At 39.3% G+C, this 26,693-nt stretch overlaps 2 protein-coding genes across 4 annotated transcripts in view; one reads left to right on the forward strand and one right to left on the reverse strand.

The window, feature by feature from the left end:
* VPS36 (vacuolar protein sorting 36 homolog) overlaps window positions 1-26,693 on the reverse strand; it is a 66,207-nt gene that overhangs the window by 36,600 nt on the left and 2,914 nt on the right. The window lies entirely within an intron of this gene.
* On the forward strand, window positions 7,974-21,789 carry CKAP2 (cytoskeleton associated protein 2). 3 transcript variants are annotated; one of them, XM_082365438.1, is made up of 9 exons: window positions 7,974-8,164; window positions 9,107-9,191; window positions 11,203-11,281; window positions 11,399-12,267; window positions 12,731-12,935; window positions 14,427-14,597; window positions 16,343-16,412; window positions 19,708-19,963; window positions 20,455-21,789. In XM_082365438.1, exons 1-9 carry the CDS (start codon window positions 8,095-8,097, stop codon window positions 20,708-20,710), a joined length of 2,061 nt encoding a protein of 686 aa, XP_082221564.1. In that variant the 5' UTR covers window positions 7,974-8,094; the 3' UTR covers window positions 20,711-21,789. The 3 variants fall into 3 exon arrangements, with proteins under 3 accessions (XP_082221564.1, XP_082221566.1, XP_082221565.1); XM_082365440.1 differs by lacking the exon at window positions 7,974-8,164 and adding an exon at window positions 8,194-8,425; XM_082365439.1 differs by lacking the exons at window positions 7,974-8,164; window positions 9,107-9,191 and adding an exon at window positions 9,431-9,560.

A 26,693-nucleotide genomic window follows, 5' to 3' on the forward strand; every position in this document is an offset into this window, starting at 1 on the left:
AATTCTTTTAAATCTTGACAGAACAAATAATTATTTTAGCACTTAAGTTTTCCAGAGCACAAAAAAAGGAAAGTCTCCAAATTCCTTTTGTGAAGCCAGAAAAACACAATCCAAGTGCAGTTTATCCAAGGGGGACAAATACAATTCAATATTAGGAAATCTGTTATCAAAATTTAACCCACTGATAGATCACAGAAGAAAATTAAATGATCATCAAAGAAATAGTGAAAGACATTTGATGCAATTCAACATCTATCCCTAATTAAAAAACAAAACAAAACAAAAAACAACAACTTAGGAATAGGCAAATACCTGACACATTGAGAATCTTGTCCAAAAACACAGTTGAGCACAATTTCCTTCCTTCCTTCCTTTCTCTCTTTGGGGTCCTTTTATTTATTTAGGTATAATTTATGTACAATAAAACTTACCAGTTTTTACTAAGGAGGTAAAAGACGTGAACTCAGAAAACTATAAGACACTGATGAAAGAAATCAAAGATGACACAAACAGATGGAGAGATATACCATGTTCTTGGATTGCAAGAATCAATATTGTAAAAATGACTGTACTATCCAAAGCAATCTACAGATTCAGTGCAATCCCTATCAAATTACCAGTGGCATTTTTTACAGAACTAGAACAAAAAATCTTAAATTTTGTATGGAGACACAAAAGACCTCGAATAGCCAAAGCAGTCCTGAGGGAAAAAAATGGAGCTGGAGGAATCAGACTCCCTGACTTCAGACTATACTACAAAGGTACAGTAATCAAGACAATATGGTACTGGCACAAAAACAGAAATATAGATCAATGGAACAGGATAGAAAGCCCAGAGATAAACCCACTCACCTATGGTCATCTAATCTATGACAAAGGCAAGGATACACAATGGAGAAAAGACAGTCTCTTCAATAAGTGGTGCTGGGAAAACTGGACAGCTACATGTAAAAGAATGAAATTAGAACACTCCCTAATACCATACACAAAAATAAAATCAAAATGGATTAAAGACCTAAATGTAAGATCGGACACTATAAAACTCTTAGAGGAAAACATAGGAAGGACACTCTTTGACATAAATCACAGCAAGATCTTTTTTGATCCACCTCCTAGAGTGATGGATATAAAAACAAAAATAAACAAATGGGACCTAATGAAACTTAAAATCTTTTGCAAAGCAAAGGAAACTACAAACAAGACGAAAAGACAACCCTCAGAATGGGAGAAATATCTGCAAACGAATCAACAGACAAAGGATTAATCTCCAAAATATATAAACAGCTCATGCAGCTCAATATTTAAAAAACAAAAAACCCAATCCAAAAACGGGCAGAAGACCTAAATAGACATTTCTCCAAAGAAGACATACAGATGGCCAAGAAGCACATGAAAAGCTGCTCAACATCACTAATCATTAGAGAAATGCAAATCAAAACTACAATGAGGTATCACCTCACACCAGTTAGAATGGGCATCATCAGAAAATCTACAAACAACAAATGCTGGAGAGGGTGTGGAGAAAAGGGAACCCTCTTGCACTGTTGGTGGGAATATAAATTGATACAGCCACTATGGAAAACAGTATGGAGGTTCCTTAAAAAACTAAAAATAGAATTACCATATGACCCAGCAATCCCACTACTGGGCATATACCCAGAGAAAACCATAATTCAAAAAGACACGTGCACCCCAATGTTCATTGCAGCACTGTTTACAATAACCAGGTCATGGAAGCGACATAAATGCCCATCGACAGACAAATGGATAAAGAAGTGGTGGTACATATATACAATGGAATATTACTCAGCCATAAAAAGGAATGAAATTGGGTCATTTGTAGAGATGTGGATGGATCTACAGACTGTTATACAGAGTGAAGTAAGTCAGAAAGAGAAAAACAAATATCATATATTAATGCATATATGGAATCTAGAAAAATGGTACAGATGAACCAGTCTGCAAAGAAGAAATAGAGACACAGATGCAGAGAACAAACATATGAACACCAAGGGGGGAAACCGGGGTTGGTGGGGTGGTGGTGGGCTGAATTGGGAGATTGGGATTGACATATATACACTAATATGTATAAAACAGATAACTAATAAGAACCTGCTGTATAAAAAATAAATAAAATAACTTACCAGTTTTTAAATATGCAATTTGATGAGTTTTGACTACCATTATACATAGTCATTATCTAAAGGATATTATCATCACCCCAAAAAGTTTCCTTGGGCCCTTTGTATTCAACCTTTTCCCCCCCACTTTGTGGCCTCTAAGAACCACTGATCTGCTTTCTATCACTATTGTTTTGCCTTTTCTAGAATTTCATGTAAATGAAATCATAAAGTCTGTGGTCCTTTGTATCTGGCTTCTTAAATGTAATGCCATGTTTTTGAGATGCATCCATTGTGAGATAGAAAATATATATTGGTCTCTGCCCCCAGTTCCTGGCACAGAACTCCTGAAACGCTTGTAAATTCCTTAGTGATGAGATCACTAGGAGCACCTCTTGCTCTAATGAGGCAACTCTGGGTGGGCTCCTGGATGGCTCCTGGATGGGGGCTGGTCACTGGAACAGCCAAGTCATGATTAGAAGCTTGGAATTTTCAGCCCCCATCGCCACCCCTAAGATAGGCTGGGACCTGGTACCCTTTACCAGAGTGCTTGCACTTGCACCTGGACAAATGTCTCTTACAGCAACAGAATACGAAGAAACTAAAATAACAGCACGCAGGCCCCAGTTGGGGCAATTATGAACAATAAGATACAAAAAGGCCACAAACCAACCACCATTTCCGAGGTGCCGAGAGCAAAAGCAGGGCACCGCGCATGATCCTTGCACACAGCACAACCAAGGGGGTGGGCGGACCACCTAAGCTATGCCTCATGCCCAACACACCAATCCACCCCTACCCTCACTCCATTTAAGGAACCAGCACGCGCCCCTTCGGGGAGCGAACAAGTGTATCTGTTTGTTGTTTTCTCTCCCTCATGCTGCAGCACAGTCCCAATAAAAGCTCACCTGAATTTCTCATCTGGCCTCGTTAATTTCTATTGATTAAAGAGTCCAAGGGCCTAGGTCCATAACACCCCCAGTTCTCTAGAGAAGGGAGAGGGGCTAGAAAAAGCGTTAATAATTGCTCATGTCTCCATGAAGAAGCCTCCACAAAATCCCAATGAGAGGAGGTTTGGAGAGCTTCCAGGCTGGGGAGCACATCCACATAAGGAGGGTGACACACCTCAACTCCACGGCGACAGAAGCTCCTGTGCTCGGGACCCTCACATACTTCACCCTATGGACCACTTCTTCACTTCATCTTCATCACCCTATGGCTGTTCATCTGTATCCTTTATCACATCTTTTAATAAACTGGTAAATGTAAGTTAGTGTTTCTCTAAGTTCTGTGAGCCACCCTAGCAAATTAATTGAACCCAAGGAGGGGGTCACCGGAACCTCCAATCTCTAGTCGGTTCACCAGAAGCACAGGTGATAACCTGGGCTTGTGACTGGCATCTGAAGTGTAGGGGGTGGGGGCAGTCTTGTGGGACTTGGCCTTTAACCTGTAGGAGCTGACACTAACTCTGTAGTGTTAAGAATTGAGTTAAATTATAGGACACCCAACTGGTGTCACAGGGAAGTGCTTATTGGCACGGGGGAACCTCCAAATATTTGGTGACCAGAAATGTCAGGAGTGAAATGTTTCGTGTAGAAGTAAAGGATACACACTGGAAAGAAACGCAGTAGAGAAGGACTGTGTTTTTCCCCGCTTAGGAGGGGAAAAATTGAGTTTTTCCATTTTATCCATGTTGTTGTGTTTATCAGTATTTCGTTCCTTTTGATTGCCAAGTAGCGGTCGATTATATGGCTATGTCACAATTGGTTTAACCATTCATCCATTGATGGAGATTTGAGTTATTTTCTGCTTAGGTCTATTATGAATGAAACTGCTATAAACATTCGTGTACATTTGTTTTCCTTTCTCTTGGGCAAATACCCAGGACAGTAATTGCTGGATCATATGGTAAATGCATGTTAAACTTTACGGGAAACTGCCCAACTGTTTTCTTCAGTAGCTGTACACTTTTTGTATTAGTACCAGCAGTGTAGGAGAGTTCCGGTTCCTTGCCAAACCTTGGTAATTCATCATTTTAGTGGGTGCATAGTGAGTGGTATTTCATTACGAGCAGAGACTGAACCCAGACCACAGCAGTGAAAGCCCGGAATCCTAACCACTAGGCCACCAGGGAACTCCCTCATTGTGATTTTAATTGCATTCCTTTTTTTTTTTAATTTTTTGGCCGTGCAGCCTGGCACGTGGGATCTTAGCGCCCCTGCGTTGGAAGGGTTGAGTTTTTTTTTTTTTTTAACTTATTTATTTATTTTTGGCTGTGTTGGGTCTTCGTTTCTGTGCGAGGGCTTTCTCTAGTTGTGGCAAGCGGGGGCCACTCTTCATCGCGGTGTGCGGGCCTCTCACTATCGCGGCCTCTCTTGTTGCGGAGCACAGCCTCCAGATGCGCAGGCTCAGTAGTTGTGGCTCACGGGCCTAGTTGCTCCGCGGCATGTGGGATCTTCCCAGACCAGGGCTCGAACCCGTGTCCCCTGCATTGGCAGGCAAATTCTCAACCACTGCGCCACCAGGGAAGCCCCGGAAGGGTTGAGTCTTAACCACTGGACCGGCAGGGAAGTCCCTGCATCTTCCTGATGACCAGTGATGTTAGGTATCTTTCCATGGGCTTGTCTTCAGTTCCTATATCTTCTTTGTGAAGTGCAATTTTCTTGCACATTTTAATAATTTTGTCAGCGTTCTTACGTATTCTAGATAAAAGTCCTTTAAGCAAATGTTTTGCAAATATTTTCTTTAACTCTGTAGCTTATTTTGTAGTTTTCTAAAGAGTCTTTTGAAGAGCAAAAAGTTCTTTAATGAAATCCAGTGTATTGTTTCTTTTTTAGTTCATGTTGTCTCCTGTTTAAGAAATCACTAAGATTTTCTCCTGTGTTTTCTTCTAGAAGTTTTATAGTTTGGGTTCTTTCATTTAGGTCTAGTTCTATTTTGAGGTTTACTTTAGTTTGTTTTGTGGGGTTTTTTTTGTTCAAGGGCTGAGGTAAGGGTCACGGTTAATATTTTGTATGTGGATATCCAGACGCCCCAGTACAATTTGTTGGAAAGATCATTCCTCTCATCCATCAGGTTGTCTTAGCAACTCTGTAGAAAATCAATTGGCCACAGAGGATTGAATATATTTCTGGAATCTCTATTGTATTCCAGTGATTTTTTTTTTTTTTTTTGGTCTTTCCTTACACCAGCACTACACTGTCTTGATTACTGGGGCTTTATAATATATCTTGAAATCAGGTAGTGTAAGTCCTCCAACTTTTTTGTTTCAAAATTGTTTGCCTCACCAGATCCTAGGCATTTCCACCTGAATTTTAGAATCCAATTGTCAATTTCTATAGAAATGTCTTCTAGGATTTTGACTGAGATGGGAATGAACAGATCAACTTGGAGAGAATGTACATCTTACAGTATAGGATCTTCTGATCCATAAGCACATTATATCTCTCCATTTATTTAGGATTTATTTCTTTCCACAATATTTTGTACTTTTGCACAGAATGTTTTGCCGGTACTTCCTAGCTTCCGAACCCAGCAGATTCTTCCAGTCCCAATCCTACTAAACCTCTTCAGTGGTCAACCCTGGACCATTCCCTCTTTCTTGAGGCTCCCTCCTCCCTGGACTTTGTGTCATCACCCTGTCCTTGTCTTCCTTCTATTCCTTGGACGATCCCACCCTCTCCTCTCACAGGCGCTCTCCCTGTTTCACATGACCACAGGACGAACAACTGAAGCTGATCGTCGATACCCCAGGTGGCTGCAGTTTCGTGGTCGGCTGTGGTTGGCAGAGACCTGTTATGGAAGGAAGTCTTCTCTTTGGATCTTTTAGAAAACGATCTCCCTTCTCTCCAACAACTGTGGGACAATGATATTTTAAAAGTGTCTTTAAACGATACCCGTCTTGGAATGGGTGAGTCTGGAGATTAGAGCAGAATTACCAAGTTGGAAAACCTCACCATCTCAGCCTATTGAGATCTTCCACAGTTTCATTTTAGTCACTTTCTTTTTTTAACCACGCCCACTTTTAAAGATACTGAAATTCACATACCATAAAATTAAGTGAACAGTTCAGTCAGTGGCATTAATACATTCACAGTGTTGTACAACCATCACCTCCACTTAGTTCCAAAACATTTCCATCATTCCAAAGTAAAGCCCCTTACCTGTTAAGTGGTCTCTCCCCATTCCCCTCTAACCCCAGTCCCTGGCAGCCCACAAACTGTGTTATGTCTCTATGGATTTATCTATTCTGTAATTTATTTATTTATTTATTTTGGGCTGCATTGGGTCTTTGTTTCTGCTCACGGGCTTTCTCTGGTTGCAGCGAGCAGGGGCTATTCTTCAGTTGCCGTGTGCGGGCTTCTCATTGTGGTGGCTTCTCTTGTTGCAGACCATGGTCTCTAGGTGCATGGGCTTCAGTAGCTGTGGCACAAGGGCTCAGTAGTTGTGGCGCATGGGCTTAGTTGCTCCACGGCATGTGGGATCTTTCTGGACCAGGGACTGAACCCGTGTCCCCAGCACTGGCAGGAGGATTCTTAACCACTGCACCACCAGGGAAGTCCCTTGAGTCACTTTTTACCTGTTCTATTTTGTTAAACTGTTCTCCATTGCTTAATGGGAATCCCTGGTAACCCAACCTGTCTGATGAAACTTTAGTAAATAATCAACAATATTCACAGTAGTATCTAAGCAGCAATGATGTCTTAGGGATGGTGATGGGTGCTGTTTGGCTGTTGGTCCTCCCAGAGTTAGCCTTAAGTGTAGGCAAAGTTACACTAAAAATGGGACATTTCATCCAGAAAAGAAAACTACAGAATATCTCAAATTAACTTCCCAAACTAATTTAGCAAGATGCTAGCATAAAATGCTGACAGAAAAAGCAGGGAATGATGGGAAACACTGACCACAGTTGAGAGCCATCTGTGGAGGCCCTAACACATGGGCAGGGAAGATAGAAGTTGCATCTTGTCATCTTTGTCTCCACGTTTAAAACCTGGCTGAAACAGTCCAGCTAAACCTAGCTTCAGTGATCAAGCAAGGCCGAGAAATGGTATGACCCCTGTGCTTAAAACCAGAAAGGCACAGCCCAGAACTCTCCCTCTCTCCCCCTGCACCACCCACAAAACCATCTAGCTCTGAGTTATTTCATTCTGTCTTATCCTTTGGGTGTTTGTGAGGGTTTTATGAAGGTAATATTTCTAGATGAGGACTGAAAGATTATGGCAGCACACTTAAACGTACAAACACACAAAATGAATACAACAAATGCTGATTTTACCTTCACAGGATTATAAAAGAAAGGTCTATCCCCGTTTTAGCCCTTTCTCTTCCTCTCTTTTTCTCATCTGGTAATTGGGTGGCACAGAGGAAAGTAGACCCTAATTTCAGTTCCTCTTTGCAATCTGTGCAAACGTGGACAAATAACTTCTGAGCCTGTCACCTTATCTGTGAAACAGGAGATGATAACTTCCCACTTCAGAGCTGTGATGCCGCCATGAAGTAATATTTGTGAAAAGTAAATACACATGCTCTAGGTACAGTAGTGGGTACTTATAATCCTCCTCCTCCCTGAACACGCCAAACAGCACTTTTCTCCTCTGCCTTTCTCAATGCACTGTGAGCGTCTACAAGACGAGAGCTATCTGCTACAGGGCCGGGACTTAGCTGTCCGACTCCTCCCAAGTTGCCAAGTCCAGGACAAGAGCGCTGTTTAGGTTTGAAAACCTAGGGATTCAGTCCCGAGACGTCCTAACTGAACTAGGCAGCCGCAAGCCCCGCCCCTGCAGACACAGAGCAGGCCCCGCCCCTCTTCGCCATTGGCCCATTCAATTCACGCCGGGCACCAATGGGCGGAGGCGGCGGTCGCGCAGTCTAAGGCCGAGCCCAGGGCGCAGTGGGGCAGTGTGCGGCCGCGCCGACTTGAGGGAGACTGTGGCGGTCGAGCTGGAGACGCGTCCCCCTGCCCGGAGCTGCGATGAGCACCCCAGCCGTGCCCCAGGACCTGCAGCTGCCCCCGAGTCAGAGGGCCCAGTCCGCGTTCAGAGGTGAGGGCCGCGGTGCCGGGAGCGCCCGGGGCGGCCGCGGGGGGATGGCTCGGGCAGGGCCATCAGGGCCTTGGGTTCGCAGACCAGTTTCCGCCCAGTCCAGTTGTGCGAGAAGTCTGGACAGGGCGCTCGGCCTCTCGTGGCCGCATTCTCGGCGTTTGTGAAATGGACAATCGGAGTGGTGCCCGCTCCGTGGTGTTAGTGTGCGGGTTGAACGCGTCGCGTGCGGTCGCGACCCACTGGCGGCGGCGACGGGCTTCAGTGAGAGGATCCGTTTAGCTAGGGGGTGGGGTGGGGTGGGGTGGAGTGGGGTGGGGTGGGGTGTGCGGGGTTCCGGCAGGGACCGGCCTTGGGGACCCGGGCCCGCGGGGGCGGGGCCGCGTTAGTGCTGCGAGCTGACTGCGTCTGCGCAGGGCGCTCCCGCCTCCTAAGTCGGGAGTTAATTTCTGGAGGGACGGGAGTGCTCAACTGATGCTTCAGATTTAACACATGTCGCCTTCGACCTTATAGAAATCTAGGGTTAGCCGCGTCTTCAGAAATAATAGATATTTCTTGTCCTACACGTGGGAAAACAGGAAAGAAATTCTCACCCAATTCTGGTAAATTAGAACTTGGAGTCTGGTGTCTCATCTCTATCATTTAGCTTCTTAAAACTTGGCTTTCAGGAGCTGTATGTTGAAAATGATGTTCTCCAGACTTTTCACTTTCAGACAGTAGAGAATGTGATTCTTGTACAGAGTGGTTATGGGGACCAGTTATAGTAACAGTCATTTCAAAATGTGATTATTTCTCAAAGGCAGTACTGAACTGGGAAATTTTCTGTTATACATAAGATGTAATCTCAAGTAGAACATTTTTCGAAGTTAAATCTTCATTTAGTCAATATTTTATTTGATGTTGTTATTGCAGCTGATGTTGACCTGTAGCTCTTTTGTTATTTAGAGCAAAGAAGACAAAAACTCAAGGAGCATCTGTTAAAAAGAAAAACGTTTTTTGCATACAAACAGGAAAATCAGATATTATCCAGGTGAGGTCAAATTTTTTTCACTTCACATCTGTCAAATTATATCACAGCTATCCAGTAAAGATGTAATGTGAGCCACACATGTAATTTAAAATTTTCTAGTAGCCCCATTTTTAAAGTTTTGTTTTTTAAAGATGAAATGAATTTTAATAACATTTTATTTAATCCAGTATTTTAATTTGTATTTCTTTATATTAGGTACTCTACTTATTGATATATTTTGTCTTGATGAATGCTTCACACCCTTCTCCAGGGTGGAAAATACTCAGATTCTGCTATGTTTAGGAGATAGAGCTGGCAGGACTTGGTGATGGATTAGATATGGGATGTAAAAGAAAAAATAGAGTTGAAGATGATCCTGAATGTTCCAGGGTAAAGGAGGCTAAAGAGATATGACAACTAAATTCAATACCTGACCCTTGTACTGTATTTAATAGTGGAAGGGGAAATGCTATAAAGGACATTATTAGGTCAGTTTTCAACTATGAACAATAGATTAAAATAGTTAAGGTAAATTTATGAATTTGATAACTGTTCTGTGGTTATGTAAGAGAAAATTCCTATTTTTAGGAAATAAACATTTAAGTATTTAAGGGTAAAGAGGCATCATGTATGTAACTTAACTTGAAAGGTTCAGATAAAAAGTTGTGTATACTCCACACATAGACATGTTCAGAAAGAGTGCAAATGATAATGCAAATGGGATAAAATGTTAACAATAGGCAAATCTGGATAAAGAGTTTGAATTATTTATAATTTTGCAACTTTATATAAGTTTGGCATTGTTTCCAAATAAAAATTTCTTTAAATTTTTTGACTTTACATTAATTAGTTGCTTTTCTTTAGAATAAACATTTTCTTTCACAAATCCTGATTTTTTGTTTAAGACAAAAGATGATCCTAGACTTTTGATTTGAATAACTGAGTAGATAGCGATACCATATATTGAGATGGGAAGCCTGAGGGAGGGGTGGGAGAATCCGGACTTCTGTTCTGACCAAGTTAAGTTTGAGGCAGCAATAAGACATCTAAGTGGAGATGCCAAATAGCGATGTGTCTGAAGTTCAGGGGTGAGAATGGGACTACAGATATAAACTTGGGAGTTGTCAGTGTGTAGATGGTATTTATTTAAAACCTTGGGGTGGAATGAGATTACTAGAGAGAAAGCAAAGAGAACATTAATTCACATAAGACAGTGACTCTCAACTACTTATTTAAATAAGGAATCCAACTGGGTTGTGGGGTTTAGAGTACTCTTATACACAATGGGAAGAAAAGAACATTCTAAACTCAACTATACAGAAATCAAATTTTGTTGACTCTAAAATGTACATTTTGTTCACATTTTTACGTCTCTGAACTTGAAATCTGCCTTAGAATCCAAGGCATATCCAACTGACCCTTTTTTTTCCTTCGTTCATGGAATACAAAATCAATTGCTAAGAGATTCTCACAGCCTGTACTAACCTATACTGTAGCCTGTACTAGCCTATATCTGTAAAAAAGGAGTTTAAGTTTAATTCTTGAAGAAGTTTTTGCTTTGTATATATATATTCTAAATGCAATGCTATTTAGAAACTAAAATCCACATTGATTAATAAATTAAGTTGTGAGTGTGTGTGGAAATTTTTGAATTTCTTTTGGGAGAGCTATTTAAAAAATTTTTTTCAATGTTAAGTCTGGTACTAAGTACTTAAAACTAACCAAGGAAAGTGTTGCTTAATAAAGATTTTTGAAGACTTGTTTGAATGACTAGAGAATGGTTTAGAATGAGATTATGGGGGGAGGGTATTAAGGCTTGTAAGAAAATACCTTTAAATTCCTCAGCTGTCTTGTTTACACTATTAAATCACCCTATAGTAAAGAAGAGTTTTGCTTAGGACAAATAAATCTCAGCTCAGTTCTTGCCTCAGTTTAAAACTGCAAAGTCAGATAATTGTTATATCCTCCCATACCTCCCCCAGAAAAGGAAACTTCCTTGGTACGGATTTTTTTGTTTTTTGTTTTTTTTAAGTGGTAGAGACCAGAGAGTGAAGACATCTGAAGGCCAGATCCAAGAAGAGACAAAAGTTCTGGAACTTAAGGCAAAAATGGTAAGATACGGAATAGCTCTCCTAAATGTTCCCTTTCTCCTCATTCCTAAAGAAGGTTTTTTCCTAAACTCTTTCTGAAAGATTTGTCTTTAACTGATTTGTCTTTAACTCTTTTAGGCTGATAAAGAGAATGTCGGTAGACCTACTGGGATCAAGAATAATATAACAATGGAAAAAAACTGTATTCCTTTAAAACCTTCTAATGAATTAACCAATTCAACTACAGCAGTTGATACACCTAATTTTGAGGATAATAATCAAACTCTGCCATTGTTACCAATTAAAGATGACCCCCAAAGTCAACATATGACATTAAGCCAAGCATTTCACCTTAAAAACAACAGTAAAAAGAAACAAATGACTACAGAAAAACCAAAGCAAGATGCTAACATGCCCAAGAAACCTGTGCTTGGATCTTATCGTGGCCAAATTGTTCAGTCTAAGATTAATTCCTTTAGAAAACCTCTACAAGTCAAAGATGAGAGTTCTGCAACAACAAAGAAACTTTCAGCTACTGTCTCTAAAGCCACAAAGTCTCAGCCTGTACACGCCAGCAGTGTAACAGTGAAAAGTGATAGAGCCTCACATATGACGACTGCCACTAAATTTGTGAGCACTACATCTCAGAGCAGTCAACTTGTGCGACCTTCTATTAGAAGTCACCACAGTAATAACCAGGACACCATGAAACAAGGCATCAGTAGGACGTCTGCCAGTGTTACAGTTCGGAAAGGGCCTCGAGAGAAAGAATTATTACAGTTAAATACAGTTTCGTCTATTATCAAAACCAGTTCTTCTCAGGACATAAAAAGAAATAAGACACTATCAAGAAGCATGACATCTGAAATGGTAGCCAGGCCTGCTTCGTCTTCTAATACTAAACTGATAGAAAAGTCAGAAAGCATTGACCAGCGCAGACATACCATGGTGAAAGCAGCTATTGATAGTAGATGGACTCAGCCCAGAGAAACTGCGGAGGAGAGAAAGTAAGTAGATGTAATTTTGTTAGCTTCATTTTCAGTAGGGTACCATTTGTGAATTTGGCTTATCATTTCCTTGAATGTATTAGAGCTTTTTGTACATGGATTCTCTTCAGTCATATGCAGATCAATTTAAGCAAATTTATATTGTGGAACAGTATGTCCTAAGTTATTGTGTTTGAGTGTGTTTAATTAGGTTGTTTTATGTAATCTAAGTTAAAATGCTTAAGAAAATTGAGAAATATTTTATAACCTCTCCATTTAAAAATGCATTCTTGGGGTCTTTGTGAGCATATCATTAACATTGATAAGTTCTGTATTTCTTTTTCTTCAAGCTGGTGAACTATGTATGTGCCACTAGTGTAGAATTACTTAAAGACCTGAAATATTTTTTTAACTTTCACTCTATTTGACAGAATTCTGTTATCAGTATCACAGTAATGTTTATATATGCTGCTTCTAATTGTAGGGCTCGTCTGAGTGAGTGGAAAGCTGGCAAAGGAAGAGTAATGAAAAGGCCTCCGAGCTCAGTGGTTACCCAGCCTGAGCCTGAAGCACAAAATGAAAAACCAGTTGGGTCCTTCTGGACTACCATGGCAGAAGAAGACGAACAACGATTGTTTACTGAAAAAGTAAACAAGACATTTTCTGAATGCCTAAACCTGATTAATGAGGTAGAGTCTTTATCTTATATTTGTGTAGTAGTTTATAGTTTGCAAATTAACCTCCATCAACATTATCTCATTAAATTATACTGTCAATCTTTTTTTACCAATTACTGTGTGAGCAGTGTTATGGAGACTTATTGTTAATTATGAGATTGTTTCTCTTTAGCCTTTAATGGACTACATTCTCACTGAGTTCATATAAATATATCAAATGGATACTTAGATTTTTTTCAGTTGAGTTGTAAATATTGTATTCCTCTAAGGTGTTACCATAGAGTGGGCTGGGGGTGGATATTCACTCTGATACTTTTGTTTTTACATTCATTCAATATATTTACAATTTTTTTTTTCAACTCATTCGCATACTTTATCAAAGACTAGCAACACGAATTATTATCACAGATTAAATTTAACTAAAATAGTTGCAAACAAAATCCCATTAATCTAAACCAACATCATCATGGCCTTGAACTGTAGAATTTTATGATTTGGACCAGAATTCCTACGTGTATGGTAATCAACTTCAGAGTGTTTTTTTTTAATTTCCTGACTTCTCCTTAATTTAAAAAAAAATATATACGTGTATATTTTAATATGTATAAAAAAATCATCTTAATATATTGTTTAACTGTCACTTATAGTTGTGAATTTCTTTTTATACACCTTTATTGGAGTATAATTGCTTCACAATGTTGTGTTAGTTTCTGCCTTACAACAAAGTGAATCAGCTATATGCACACACATATCCCCATATCCCCTCCTTCTTGAGCCTCCCTCCCACCCTCCCTATCCCACCCCTCTAGGTCGTCACAAAGCTTCGAGCTGATCTCCCCGTCACTCACTAGTATCTAAGATCCATAGCAAGACTGAACATATAGAGTGTGATTTCAAACCTTTCTCTAGTCTTCATGAGCATCTTTCAACTTTTTGTGGTTCTGACAACCAGTGAAAATTATAGTCAGGGAAACTGATTCTCTTCTTATTTCTGCTCTGCTGGGGTTTTTTTTTATTGATACTATGGAATTTTTCTGCCCTACTACTTAACTATATATAGCTCTTAATTACATAAACCGTTACAGATTCATTTTAATCTTACTATCAAAACTTTTTGACAAAGATAATTGAAGAAAAAACTTGCAAGCTATTCTCATAAGCATTTGGTAGATGCAAAAATTCTAAATAAAGTATTAACAAATAGAATCTCATAATATATGAGAGGATAAACATCAAGATCAAGTAGAGTTTTAGTCTTTTTTTACTAATATTTTTCTCAACTAGTATTTCTTTTTTCTTCTGTCTCTGACTTTTGACTGATATGCTTCTTGCTAGCCATTCAGAACAAGTCTGGAGTAAGGAGTATAATGGTGAATATTTTATGAATAATTTTCTACCAACCTTTTCTCTCTTTATCACTGACCTTGATTACAGTAAGTTTACTTAATTGTTCATAGTTTGTAGGCTAAATGACATCACTCACTTTATTTCTTGCTATTTTAGGGATGTCCAAAACAAGAAGTATTGGTTACACTGGATGACCTGGTTAAAAATATTCCAGATGCCAAAAAACTTGTTAAATATTGGATATGCCTTGCACGTGTTGAATCACTTACGAGTCCTATTGAAAATATTATCGCAATCTATGAGAAGGCCATTCTGGCAGGAGCTCAGGTGAGATTAAAACTTACTGGTCTTTATTATTACAGTGTAAATAACTCAGAATTATTTTGGAACACATCACCGCATAACTTGATAAAATTGTGGTTATATATGTGGCAGTGATGAATGTTTAAAGGCCACAAGGATTGCATATTATAAAGGCTGTTGCTCAACCTTCTAAAACTTGCTCACGTACTAGGGATAATCAGACCTTAGAAAATGGATATAAGCTGAAATGTGTATTTCATGAAACGTGCTGTGAGAAATATTTTAGCACAGCATATCGTTTTGCACATTCTCTAGTTGAGAAATCTAGGAAACTGAATTTTCAATATTAAAATGTATTTATTGACTAGAAAGCAAATGGAATTAAATTAACTTTTAAAATGTTAGTAAATTCTGATGACTTTGTGAGAGAATTCTCTTTCACTTTAGGAGTATATCTTTATGGACTCACATTTATATGCCATATGTTTGGTCCAGAAAATGGCAATAAACTAATGTCTCTGACATTACCACCATAGTGGTTTGATATTATACCTGTCACCTCTTCCTTGTGTGCTGCTACCAAAAAAACCCTGGGTATAGAAAAAAATGGTATCTTGAGGTTTTTTTGACTTGATTGGTTTTGTTGTCTTTATGGGCAGATATTCCTAAAATGTATTTCCTTCTGACCAATTTTCTCAGAAACGCATTCTTGGAAATTGTTTACAAAGAGAGTTTTTTTTAAAACTTTTTTAGCCTTTTCTTAAGAAAGGTCTATATCCTTTAGTATCAGCAAAATCAGCAAATGCTATTTGATCTTTCACCTGAATCAAAAATCAAATATTCAGCAGATATTCTCTCTATGGCTATTATGTGTAAAACACTTTGCTGAAGGGTAATTGTATTTCACCGAATCTCACCTGGAAGAGAATGTTAGGTCCCTACTACATTGAACCAGAAGGGACGTTACTTACAGCAGCTTGTGACAGTATAGCTAGGATGCAAAACTAGAGCCAGGTGTTCACAGAGAAAGCAGTAGTGTAAAGAGAAAGATGTGAGACCAGAGCAGAAACTGGAAAACAGGGATCAAAATTAGCCAAGAAAATTAAAAGCCAGATGGGTGAGTAGTTCAGGACTAAGTTCTAGAATTAAGAATATGAGCCTGAGCTTCTCTTTTGTATAATATTTTGAATATATTGCATTAGCAGGCATCATGGTTCAAAGGAACATAGTAAGTACTTATAATATCTGACATATAATGGATGCTTTACTAAACTGTTAAATTTTTGAATAAGTGAAATATTAGGCTGATGAACCTTGAACTCTTCAGAAATGCATTTAATAGCATGTGAAACAAAAATATAACCATGGACTTAGCTATAGGGGAAAAGGAATAAACTAATATAAATTTAGAGAAACAATATAATCAGCTCTTTGATAGATATTAATAGTCTTAATTTGCTATTTGTTCATTCATTTTGTTCCTATCAGGCAAGCATGTTTACCATAGGCTTAAGAAAAATTATGGGGAAGTTTTTTAAACTGATGAAATTCTATCCCTTAAGTTCATTTTTATTTGGAAAAGACAGTCATTTTTTTCAATTTGAGTGGCAAAATAAGTGTTCTGAGAAAAATGGCCCAAGAACCATTGCTTTATTATAAAATATGAAATTTAATCACTGGTTTTAATATTTTCAACTTGGACAACCTTAGTTAATGTCTGAGAATATAAAACTTACATGGGTCTGCTTTCTTCATTAAAAAAAATTAAGCCTATTGAAGAGATGCGACATGCAATTGTTGACATTCTGACAATGAAGAGTCAAGAAAAAGTTAAATTTGGTAAGTTAGTTTCTTTTGTTTTCTTCAAGTGAATTGTGATTTAATTAAATTTATTTGCTGAATTATTTTTCTTTTATCTTTTTAAACTTTTAAAATATTTAAGTTGTTTCTTTCCTCATACTTCTGTTGACATACCTCTGAAATTCATTGGCTTTACGTAGTATAAATAATTTTTAATTAGGAGGTCTGGTTTGAAGCCCAAATTTGTTATCATGTGTCTGTGAAAGTTACCTCACCTTTCTAGGCCTTAATTTCCTGTCTTAAAAATGAGGCAGTTTGACTAGATGATCTATAAGACTTTTTGGTTCAACAGAGAATATTTCTATTTATGTTTGCTGTTATTATGCCCCAGTGGAACATACAGATGTATATGCTCTGATCTTACTGGCTATATTTAATAAAGGAGCTTAAGAGGGAATGGTCAGGGAGACAGGAGGAAAAACCAGGAAAGACTAGTATACCACAAACCAAAGGAGCAGAAAGGTTTAAGAATAGCCCAAACCATTGAAATGGGTGAAGGGCGTCAAAAGATACAAATTACCAGTTATAAAATAATAAGTCCTGGGGATACAAAGTACAGCATGGTGACTGTAGATAATAACACTGTATTGCATATTTGAAAGTTGCTGAGAGAGTAGATCTTAAAAGTCCTCATCACAAGAAAAAAAATGTGTAACTATGTATGGGGACAGATGTTTTCATTTCACAATATGTTCTGGTCATCATTTCATGATACATACAAATATCAAATCATGTTGTACACTTGAAACTAATATAATGTTGTATGTCATTTATACCTCAATTAAAAAAAAATTTTTTTTTAAAGTATAACCCAATCCTGTGTCTTTGTGCTAAAGACAGCAAAGTAGAAATAAGAATTTTATAGAACCTTCTTCCTCATAATTCTCGCTGGCTCTAGAGATATTTAGAAAGAGAAAACCAGCATTTAAACCTGATTCAGTTATTCTACCTTTTTTTTCCTTAATAGAATCATACTAGTTAGTAGAATCTTTCCAGCTGGTAGAATATTTATCTTTAGATGGAAAAAGAAATGCTATCCATAAACTCTTGGCTTTCGAAATGTATAATTATAAATTCTAGGTATAAAATCCATTTTACAAATTAAAATTATTTGTAAACAGCAAGAAAACATCTTTGGGAAGTATAAGACAAATAATAAGAGAGAGAAGCACCACTTGGGTATCTCTCAGATTCCTCAATCCCACAAATCCAAACTTGACTACATCATTTTTCCCTAAACCTTTTCCTTAGTTTGGTTCCCTACCTCAGTGACCGACACTGTCGAGTTCTCCAAGCCAGAAATCTTGGGGTTATATTTCACTCCTTCTCTCTTTCCCCACTTTCCCACCCCTGTTTCCTAGCCAATCAAATTCAGTTTAACTTCCTAAGCATCTCTTAAAATCCATCCACTTCTCTCCATCCTTACTCTCATTGCTATAGTCATGATCACTGACAGCTCTTACGTGGGCTACAGCAATGGTTTCCTTAGTTTCCTGCTTCTCTGCTCTGGCTCCAATCTGTTCTCAAGACTGCAACCAAAATGCCCCGTCACTTATCTGCTTAGATTCCTGATACCCAGCCTCTCTTGTCACTCCCTCTCCTCCACATCCCTGATTTCTTTCTTTACTTTTTTTTTATTTCCTAGAAGGGGCTGTACTATCTCTCTTGCCTCTGGGTCTCTTCAAGCCAGTCTTCTACTTTTAACCTAATTCCTATTTATCCTTTAGACCACAGTTCACCTGTCACTTCCTTGAGGTAGCCTTCCCTGATGTCCACCTTTCCTCTCAACCCAACTAGATGATATGCCCTGTTTTGTGCTCGCTGGTTTTCTCTGTGCAGTATTTTATGCACTTGATTGCTTGTTTGTTTGTCTTGTCTTTCAAACTCTGAACTCTGTTGTCAAGGACTGGGTCTGATCTTCCTCGCCACTGCAGCCCCAGTACTACTGCAAAAATATTTGTTGAATTAATGAATCGATATTCCCTCTCTCCTCACTTCAACTTACCCTCACTAAACCACATTCACTTTATCATGTAACTAAAGTCATCACTTAGTAAAAATCTGTATCAATTTAAAAAAAGGAAAAAAACCTAATAATTTCCTAATAACCAAATCTAAAGGTCTTTTCAGCTCAATGGATTTACCAGGATGTCTCACAAGTATTTCACATCTAACATGTTTTACTTGGAACTCCTTGTCTTCCCTCACTGCTTCCTCATACCACCATCTCTTCCTCCCAAAAAAAGAAAAAAAAAAAGAAAGAAAAAATCCTCCTTTGTCATTAAAGACTCTGAAGCAAGAAATTTTAGAAGGAATGCCCCTAACACACATCCACACTCATTCAGACCTTCATATGCATTAATTTGTTAAGTCCTGACTCAGGAATAACACTGAACTTGGGCCCTTCCTTCTCACTGCCCACCTCTACCACCTTGCTCAGGCTGTGATAACAGCTTTGTCTTCTTACCATCACAGATCATTACCTTTTTTTTAAATTTTTTTTTTTGTTTGCACTGCACAGCCTGTGGCATCTTAGTTCCCTGACTAGGGATCAAACCCGTGCCCCTGCCGTGGAAGCGCGGGAGTCTTAACTGCTGGACCGCCAGGGACGTCCCACAGATCATTCCCTGCCATTCTAAACCGTCTGTGTAGTGACCAAATCGAATTGTATCTGTCTCTCCAGTGAATTTTTTTAACCGAAACTTCCTACCTGTCTGAACCCGTCACCTCCTTCCCGCATTTCCACCTTGCTCCTTACCCTATGTTCTAAGCACACTGGCCCTTTAATGTTTAATGTCTTAATGGATCATTTTCTTTTAAGCTTCATACCAAAATTGTCTTCCTTTGTCTCGTACTCATTTTTCAAGACCCTGCCTAAACGTCATTTGTGAAGCCTTCCCTTGCCATCTCCCCGTCCCTCAAGCAAAGTCAGTTATTTCTTTTTATGGGTTCCCATAACCTTTTGTTTTTACCTCAATTAAAGCATTTTCCTCATTTTATAACTATTTTAAGGCATGTCTCTTCCACAGAATGTGCTTTTTAAAGGATGGGGATGATTTCCTTCTTATATTTGTATCTATAACCCCTGACACATAGGAGATAGTAAATATTTGTTAAATAATTGTTAGCAGTATTTGCTTAGAAAAACTAATGGTTAGGAGATGGCAGTTTGGTTCTTTTATTTTGAAAATCTGGCCAACTGTAAATAACTTTGTCTTCTGATTTTGTTCTTTAAATTTGACCAAAAGCTTAATCTATAAATCTGTTTCTATAGGAGAAAATATTGAGGAGGCTTGTGCAACCAAGGAACAAATCCAAGAAGCCACCATTGACGATATAAGTGTTAATCTGGGGTCAGAAAAACCGGAAATAGAAAATAAGCATCCTAGAAATGTGGTATTTCAAGGTTGTGAAAAAGAGCAAGATGACAAAACAAAAGATACAACCAGTGATGTTAAAACCCCCAATACAGAAACTAGGGCGGGTTGCTTAATTAAATATAATGTGTCTACTACTCCATACTTGCAAAGGTAAACTTTTAAAATATAATGTGCTCTGATTTGTTTTTATGCTTAGGATAATGCATGTGGTATTTTAAAATCTTTAAGATAGCTTCCGATTAGAACTATTTGTTAATAGAAAGGTTTGAAACAAACAAAATGTGATTGGAACATTTTGCCTTTTAAATACTGTATTTGCTTTGCTTTTCCCTAAATATTGCCATTTTAAAAAAGAAAAACTTTTACATCATTTTACTTTTATCTCTGTGTATTATTAATAACAGTGGGTTTTGGAATTGAGCAATTAGCCAATTCTATAGATATTCAAGTATCCTACTGTGTACAAGTTGTAACAACAGAGAAATGAGTAAGTTCCTTACTTATTGCAGGACCTCTTTCTGTAGGACAAGCAGTCACATGGTTGTAACATACAAGTTATAGTATGATAAACAGCATAAAAGTGCAAAGTGAAAATGTTCACGTGTTTTTTAACTCTGGGAATAATTTTGTGGTTTTTTTAGTGTGAAAAAGAAGATGCAGTTTGATGAAACAAATTCTGCATTTAAAGAGCTAAAGTTTCTCACACCAGTTAGACGTTCTCGACGTCTTCAAGAGAAGACTTCAAAATTGCCAGATATGTTAAAAGACCATTACCCTTGTGTGTCTTCATTGGAGCAGTTAACAGAGTTGGGAAGTGAAACTGACGCTTTTGTGTGCCGCCCCAATGCAGCCCTGTGCCGCCTGTACTTGGAGGCTGACACGACAGAAGAGAAGTGAAGCTCTGATACGAGTGGGTTGTATTATTCTGAGGGTGTTTGGTTGGTTGGTTGGTTGTGGCTTTGCATGTCCCTTAGGTCAAGAGTCGCCAAGTACCTAAGTATTCACGGCAGTCAGCGCTCCTAGTAATGTCCACTCTATAGCAGGTGTTGCCTTCTGTGTGTCGGAAAGCTAATCCTACCTTGTCGATCTCAATAGACTGACTTTTCCTCTAAGACAGGTAAATTTTGTGAAGACAGAGTTAGCTTGCTTTGTCACCCAATTCTAGTAGCCCAGACTGCTGTGGTCTCCTGTGTCCCTGGGACTCTGCCCCTGGTTCTTCATTGTCACTCTCCAGCAATGCCAGTGAGTCTGCATCTGTGGTCTCTTGGCCTCTTTTTTTATTGTAGCCGAGGTCTCCAAGAGGGATAGTTAACTAAATACTCCATTTCTAAGAGAAGATACTTTGTTGGAAGAAAGAAAATGTGTCAAACCTAGTGGGCATTCAGAACTTTAAATCTGAGTTCCTTTCTTTAGTTCCTTTTCTGACTTGACTATCCAAAATGTTAAAAATTTTAACTTCCATCACTTCTTTTGATATAGTTTATAGACTAATAGAAGGCAGTTAGAGAAGGAATATATAATATTTCATAAATGTCATCCTAGTTTAGGTAGTATTTCTAAAATAACTAATACTTAAAATTGATTTCTTCCTTGTAATATAAAAACTTCATCATGTCTCCTAAAACATGATAGTCATACACAGTAAGTAGGTCTCTGCTCCCCACACATAAATACCACCAGTAAAATTGTTTTGTAAGTCTCTGAACTAATACTTAAATGGCATACATCCTTCACCAACTCTACAGTTTCAAGTAAGGATTTAGTCATTGTAAAAGGTTAGATAGTTTTAAAACTGCGTAATATGAATGTGGTTGAAAATCACATACTTATTCTTATGTATGTTCATTAATTCCATTTGTATAATAGTGCCAGTCTTTGTTCTATTTATTGTCTTGTGTTCTAGAGAGAAGGGTTTTTATTCCTTTTAAGCTGTGTACCTAATATGTATACAATAAATGAAAACATCTATATAACGATATTGCAATGACATTTCTTTCAGCAAATATAAAATGCAATTTAACCACGGTGAATAAATTTGAACCTTGCCTTTGAAATACATTATAGTGGGATTGGACTTAAGGTTTTTCAACACTTAAAATAAGTGTGTGCTTAATGGTGTATTTCCTTTTGAAAAATTATCAATCTACTTATCTAAAAATTAAAAAACTAATTCTTTAGTTTTTTTCATCCTTTGTATGAATGGCGCAAAATATGCCATTTTGAAATAAACTTCAAGCTGGCATATACTCTCAGCCTTGTAATATCCATACCATATGGTTCATTAGGCCATATAACATAGCTTGAAATATCTCAGCGAAAGAGAGCTTGAGATAAACTGTTCTGTTTGGACAGGTTTCATACAGTGTTGGTTTTTTTTTTTCCTCTTCAATGGAGGGAAAATCTATCTGAATCGTCATAGTTCTAACACTTATAGACTAGTTGTAACTCCTTTCCAGATGCTTAAGAACAGTTAGCACATGTCTGACCTAGGTTTGTTCCAAGCTAAATATCTCTAAGAATGTGATGGATGGTGCATGAGCCTTGAAGTCCAACCGACCTACATTCAAAAGTTCTGCTCCTACCTTCTCTTAAAAGTTACATGACTGTGGAGAAGCTACTTAGTTGAATCTCATGTTTCTGAAGGGTGAAGTGGAGATAATCTGTTTTGGTCATTTTGTATCATTTTTATCTGCCTGTCCCCCCTGTTTGGCCAGAATGGGCACCTGACTGAAGCTGGACTGTCAGAATCCTTTCCACAGGTGTTTGGAATCAGGACTGAGAGTCAGTCTTTCCTATGTAGTTGGACCTGGAAAATGTAAATAGGCACTGGGTGACCGTGCAAAGGTTGGGGAGCAAAGGTCACCAGAGAGAACAGTGAAGTAACTATCCAGAGAAAAGCAGGGGCTCCTGCCTGGGGTTTTCTTTTTTCTTTTCTTTTTTTTTAATTTTAAAATGTTGGTTTTATTTTAAGACTCTCTTAACTGCTCCAGCAACCCCAGGCAGCCTCTACGTCCATCACACAGGACTCGTCCCAGCCTCCCCCCCTAACTATCTGAAGTTGTGGCCTCAGTGAGTTTTGAATTCGGCAGGAACTGGAATTATTTAGGGTCCCACAGGCAGGCAGCATTTTCACCAGAATGTGGTTTTCCGGTCCGCACCAGTATGTGCATTTTAGACAAGCGGTGAAACAAGGTCGAGCTGGAGCTTTTGGCGCCCAGACAAGGTGGGGCGGCCAAGGCGGGAGAGGCGTTCGGAGCAGCGGGGCGGCGGGGGGGGCGGGGGGGGCGGGGGGGGGGTGTCTCCAGAGCAGCGCAAGGCACTCCAGGCCAGGCTCTTCCAGATTCTGACTCCACCCAGGACTTGAATTTTAAAGATTATTTAAATATACGTTTTTTCCTCTTTTAAAAAACTGTTACTGAGCTAATTCACATACCGTAAAATTCACCCTTTTAAAGTATACAATTCAGTGGGTTTTAGTATATTCAGAATTGTTTAACCATCACCATCATCTAATTTTAGAGTATTTTCATCACCCCATATACTTTTGCAACACAGATTAAGATAAACAATAACAAAAAAGGTGGTTTGGGGATAAAATTATTTGTTTTTGAATACAACCACCCTTGATACCACAAATGAGAAAACTGACTGTTGGGCCCCAAAGAAAACAGAAGTGACTCCTGGAGATGCTTCTGCCCCTTCTGCTCTGTGCTCCTTTCTATTCTCTTGCAGCCCCGTCCGCATGCATACGCCACCCTGGGATTACTCTTTCCCATAAGCACAGGCTCTGTCCACCCATTTAAGTGCATAAATGCTCAGCCAACACCATTGGATGATGACATTTATTCTTCAGGACTACAGGTTACTGGTGGACGGCTGTCTAGAGCCATGGGCACCGTGGTAACGAGTGTGAATGCAGCTGGAAGGTCCCCCGTGGGGTCGTCAGCTCGCCCACGGGCACGTGCACAAGCTCCTCCTGAGCACGAAATCTCAGGAGAACTTAGTCCTTTGCTGCTCAAACCGAGGTCTGGCAAGCAGCAGCCTGGCACCATCTGTGAGCGTGCTGGAAACTTTGAAGTTGCCGATATACAGGCCAGGCAGGACCTTGTTCATCCCATTCCCCACGGCGGCCGCCCGGTCTAGCACCCGGGGCGCGGCGGCAGGCGCGCTGAGGACCTGTTGGAGCGGGCGGGCGGGCAGGCAGCGTTGCGCGCCCGCAGCGTAAACAACAACAAGGACCGGCGGCGCCCGGGCCTCTCTGTCCGCTCCGCTCCTGTCCCCCGCGCCCCCCGGACTCCCCGGTCGCCGGGCAGAGGCACAAGCGCCCCTGCGGGACGGGGCTCGCGGCGCCCGCCCCCTCCCGGAGTGAGCCCGGCGCCTGCCACGCCGGCCCCCTGGACTTGTGGACGCGGTTCCTAGGGTCCCGGCCGGAGCGCAGGGATTATGTCTCCTGGGGGCCGGGGCCTCCAGGATTATGGCTCCTCGGAGGCCTGCCTGGGGTTTTCGATAGGCTGTCAGCTGTGTATCCAAATATATTCTTGATGTTAAATTCAAATACAGATAAAGCAAAATTCCTCTACTCCAATCCCACTACCCTCGATAAATGTAATACTAGTATGGTAACCTTCCAAATTCTCTTCTGTATATTTACCACACATACACAGATATAAATACATATAAACACGTGTATGTGTGGATTTTGTTTTGCTTTGTTGGATATAAATACCATACTTTATGTATGGTTCTGCAAGTCATTTTTAAGTCGTAGGAACTCTTCATTGACATGGATCAATACATTAATTAAGACTACATGGGAGGTTAGTAAATGGTAAAATTTACATTTCAAAATAGAGAAAAGAAGCTGTGAGTCAGTTACCTATCCATTTTGAGAGCAAGAAATTTCAATCTCTATACCAGTTGCAAAAATTAATTCCGGTAGAATAGATGGTTAAATTTAAGTAAGTATATCAGAAGGAAATGTGAAATACATTTTCTCCTTAGGACAGGGAGGGCTTTCTTAAGCAAGACGCTTTTATAAAGGAATCTTTTAACACCGAAGGGTTGGCAGAGCTCATAGAATTTAGCAGCAGGACGCGTTCCACCTCCGTGGGAATAAGTGTAAGACATTCAGGAGCCAGACCAGTTACAACACCTGAGAGCTTCAAAATTCTGAGAAAATGTACTCTGAAGCTAGAATTCTATGCCCAAGCTATGATTCAAGTTTGAGGGCATTTTCAAACATGCAAAGATTCAGTCTACCGCTCATGATCTTGTCTGAAAGTATCCCTAGGGGTTTTATTCCAGTGAAATAAAAAGTAAATCTAAGCTTTAAAAGAATCATTAAGCACACCAAATCAAAAAAAACAGTGAAATCCACATAATTGTAGATTACAAAACATTATATAAAATGAAAATATTCCAATGATTTCAACAGGAGAGGTGTCAAGGAGAAAAAAAAAAAAGAACTGAAGCTAATTACCTTGCTAACAAACTCGTCATGTTTGGGTGCAGGATACAGAAATTCATGTTTACTCTCACCATCTAGTAGGCATTTAGTTGTTAAAAATATAAAATGTAAGGGTAAGACCCAGCAATTCCATCCCTAAGTATCAAGGAGAAATGAAAACATGCCCCAACAAAGATTGTACACAAAGATGTTCGTAATAGTCTTATATGAGCCCCAAACTGGAAACAACACAAAAGCCCATCAACTGGTGAATGAGAAAACATCGTATGCTATATCCACTCAATGGAAATTAAGCAAAAGAAAACAGACGTTAAGAAAATGGAACAAACTACTGATAAACATAGCAACATAGATGAACCTCAAAAACATACTAAGAAGGGCTTCCCTGGTGGCACAGTGGTTAAGAATCTGCCTGCTAAAGCAGGGGACACGGGTTCAAGCCCTGGCCCGGGAAGATCCCACATGCTGTGGAGCAACTAAGCCCGTGCGCCACAACTACTGAGCCTGCATGCCACAACTACTGAAGCCCACGTGCCTAGAGCCCATGCTCCACAACACGAGAAGCCAGCACAATGAGAAGCCCGCGCACTGCAGCAAAGAGTGGCCCCCGCTCGCCGCAACTAGAGAAAGCCGCACGCGCAGCAACGAAGACCCAACGCAGCTAAAAATAAAATAAATACAATAAAATAAATAAATTTATTTTTTAAAAAAAGATGAAGAGACTGTCTCTTATTTATAAAATTAAGACAATCTTTTTTTCTGTATCAATAGGGCCTGGGGTTTGAAACTATTATCTCATTAGGAACTCAGGAAAATTAACTTTTGAGATTCAAAGGTCATTGGGCATCATATCAGTTTAATATTTTGAAAATACCTGTTGTATCTACATGGCTTATGAGGATGGAAACTAGACTCTAATCAGCTCTTACTTGCTCATTGTACACCATACTCTGCAAAGCTAGAGGTGCTGTCTGCAAATGCCTACTATGTTATTATCACCTAAAGCCCATTACCTTTCCTAGACTTACGGTGGTGATCATTTTGAAATGTATAGAAATATCAAATTAGTATGTTGTGCACCAGGCATTAACATAGTGTTGTAGGTCAATTGTACTTCAACGAACAAACCAACCAACCAACCAACCTATAGAAAAAGATCAGATTTGCGGTTACCAGAGGGGTGGGGCGGGAGGGGGAATTGGATGGAGGTGGTCAAAAAGTACAAACTTCCTGTTATAAGATAAATAAGTACTAGGGATGTAACGTACAGCATGATAAACAGAATGTATAAACAGTGCTGTATGTTTATATGAAAGCTCATCACGAGGAAAAAACATTTTTTTCTTCTATTTTGCATCTGTATGAGATGGTGGACGTTCACTAAACTTATTGTGGTCATCACTTCACAAGGTA

The sequence above is a fragment of the Balaenoptera borealis genome, assembly GCF_965194805.1.
Source record: "Balaenoptera borealis genome assembly, chromosome: 18".
Taxonomy (NCBI): domain Eukaryota; kingdom Metazoa; phylum Chordata; class Mammalia; order Artiodactyla; family Balaenopteridae; genus Balaenoptera; species Balaenoptera borealis.